This window comes from Lepus europaeus, chromosome 5 (genome assembly GCF_033115175.1).
Source record: "Lepus europaeus isolate LE1 chromosome 5, mLepTim1.pri, whole genome shotgun sequence".
Classification (NCBI taxonomy): Eukaryota; Metazoa; Chordata; class Mammalia; order Lagomorpha; family Leporidae; genus Lepus; species Lepus europaeus.
The window spans coordinates 125683210-125685737 of record NC_084831.1 but is presented as its reverse complement, the minus strand read 5'-3'; the positions used below and the strand labels follow the sequence as shown (position 1 = coordinate 125685737).

Genomic DNA, 2528 nt, shown 5'->3' with positions numbered 1-2528 from the left:
GGCTTGTGCGTTCCACCTGCCCCTGCCCCTGCCCCCTGCGGCCTTTCTTTGCTCAGTCTTCATTTATCCAGCATCTTGAGCCTGCAGACCCCTTCTGGGGAGCCGTCAGAGCCTAGGACCCTGAGTGCCCGCCCTTCCACAACCTACAGGCAGCTTCCCCACCCAATCAAATGAACCACAGCCATACCTGGTGCTGGAACGAGGTCACTTTAATGTCTCTTTTTGTATGAAATTGGAAATGCCACAGGAGGGAATTACACACAGGACTTGGGGCCTGCTTTTGGGATATGAAGAAGAGGGAGGGCTAGAGAGAGAAAACAGGCCGGAGTGGGATTGTCTGGGGATGTGCAGAGGGGCGCTAACTCAGAGGACTGGGGCATCAGGACAGGCAGAATGGAGGGACTGGGGTGTGGTGAGCCTAGGAGGTCCACACGCAACTGGAGTTGGAGAAGGAGCAGCAAAAGGAGAAGAACTAGGGAGGTAGCAAGAGAGGCCCTGCTGAACCTGCCGGGAGCCTCCTCGCTCTACCCCAAAGTGCACAGCTCGGCAATAAATAGTAACATTTATAAATAAATAAATAAGTAAATAAATAGATGAATAAATAAATACATACATACATAAATAAATATCCTCATAGCTACGAGTTTGGTGTGAGGGAGGAAAGAGCATAGAAATGGGCGAGTCATGCCTTCTGCACAGGTCCTGAATCCTTTCTTCAGTTTTAGGCTGGCCTGGGCTGGGGTGAGCAGGTGGGACTCCATCACTTGTGGGAGGAGCACAGAAAGCCCCCAGGCTAAGAGGGGATGTCCTTTCCTCTGCCAAAGGCTACTTAAGGAAGAACACACACACACATCATCAGCTGACCCTAGGGCTGGGGGAAGTGAGCATCCCCAAGGGATGATGCATAGGGCCCCACCCCCTGCATCTGGATGGGGTGGAACCAGAATAGGTTTTGCACCTTCTCAGGGTGGGCTGAGATGCAGGAAGCAGGGCTGAGACCCCGCCCGCTCATTGCCTGCCCCCCTTGCAGATAGTGTGGGCCTGTCGGATGCAAGTCAGCCCTTAGCCAAGAGCTGGATTTTCCTGTCTCTAAGTGGCTCACAGGGAGGGAGGGAAGGAGAAAGGTGGGAGGGGCAGAGGGTGGCTGGATAGCAGAGAAGGCAAGGCACTCACTACCATATCGGCTCTGAGGTCTACACCTGCTAAGCCCCATGAACAGGATGGCAGGATGGACAAAAGAGAAACAGAGTTTTCCACAATTCCCCACTGCTCAGAGTCCCCCCCTCCACGGGCCTTCCCACTCCCCGCCCCGCCCCGCTCCCCCGCCCAGCTGGCCAGACTGCGATGTGGAAGGAGGAAGCCCACAGCCCGCTGCTGCCCCAGCCTTGCCCTTTTCCAGTGCTGAAGCCCCTGCCCCACCCTGGGCACAGGAAGATGGTGGACGTGAGACAGAGCTGGGGTCTGGGGTCACAGAAAATCGGGAACTGGGGGTAGAAGAGGCAGCAGCCCCTTGGAGAGCTAGAGGGGGACTGAGTGTGCCTTGGCCCAGCAAGGGCTCCACGCTGACGGCTCTGGAGAGCCATTCTGCCCTGCTAGGCTCCCACAAGCCCCGCCGGGAGAACAGCCCCCGGGGTGCCCGGCTCAGTGAAACAAAGTCGCGACCCCGTCGAGGCTGGGCGCGCCGCCTCTGGACCTCGGTGCCTGGGTACAGGGGCTGGGGAGGAGGCGGCCGTTCCGAGCGAGCGGTGCGCGCGGTGCGCGGTGCGCGGTGAGAAGGGACAGGAGGGCCCGGCAGGAGGCGCGACTCCGGGGAGAGCTCAAACGTCCAGCACGTGGTTCAGGTAGGAGATGTAGCAGATAGCCAAGCGCAGGATCTCGATCTTGGAGAGCTTCTTGTCGGGCGGCAGCGTGGGCAGCAGCTTGCGCAGCTCGGCGAAGGCCAGGTTGAAGGCTTCCACGCGGATGCGCTCCCGTGTGGCGTGCGCCGTGCGGTACTTGGCTGTGGCGCGGCGCCGGCGCCGGCGCTCTTCCCGGCTCAGGTGCTGCAGGTCTTTCCGGCCAGGCTCCCCGGGCTCCGGGCCCCGGGCCTGGCCCCCTCCGGGACCCCCGGGCCCAGCACCCTCAGGGCCCGTCGCGCCCCCACAGTCGCTGAAGCACGACTCGGTCTCCGAGTGCGTGGGAGGCAAGTCCAGCTCCATGGTGTCTGAGTTGAGCATCATGATGGAAGACTCTGGGCTGGTGCGATCGGGATCCCCTCCCCACCCCTCCCTCCGGGGACTTGAAAGCTGGTTGTGGGAGGGGCAGGAAGGGCCCGGGGTGGTGGGGTCTGCCACTGAGCCACTTCAGGGTTGCATGATCAGGGTTCCAGTCCGGAGCCTGGAAAAGAGACGGGAGAATTTATGGACAGCTCCGCGAGTGCTGGGGAGTAAGGGGGCTTGAGGTGGGCTGGGAGGGGTATGGAACTGTGAATGTAAGGAAGGACAGCAGAATTGCGGCACGGGGCTCAGGGCTGGGGAGACGAGCAGGTG

At 60.6% G+C, this 2528-nt stretch overlaps 1 protein-coding gene across 1 annotated transcript; it reads right to left on the bottom strand.

The window, feature by feature from the left end:
* Window positions 1-1817: 1817 nt before the first annotated feature.
* Window positions 1818-2219, bottom strand: NHLH1 (nescient helix-loop-helix 1). Its single transcript, XM_062193712.1, has one exon. It carries the CDS (start codon window positions 2217-2219, stop codon window positions 1818-1820), a length of 402 nt encoding a protein of 133 aa, XP_062049696.1.
* Window positions 2220-2528: the final 309 nt, after the last annotated feature.

Coding starts and splice junctions, on each gene's coding strand:
- NHLH1 (XM_062193712.1), bottom strand. CDS start 2,219: ATGATGCTCAACTCAGACACCATGGAGCTGGACTTGCCTCCCACGCAC.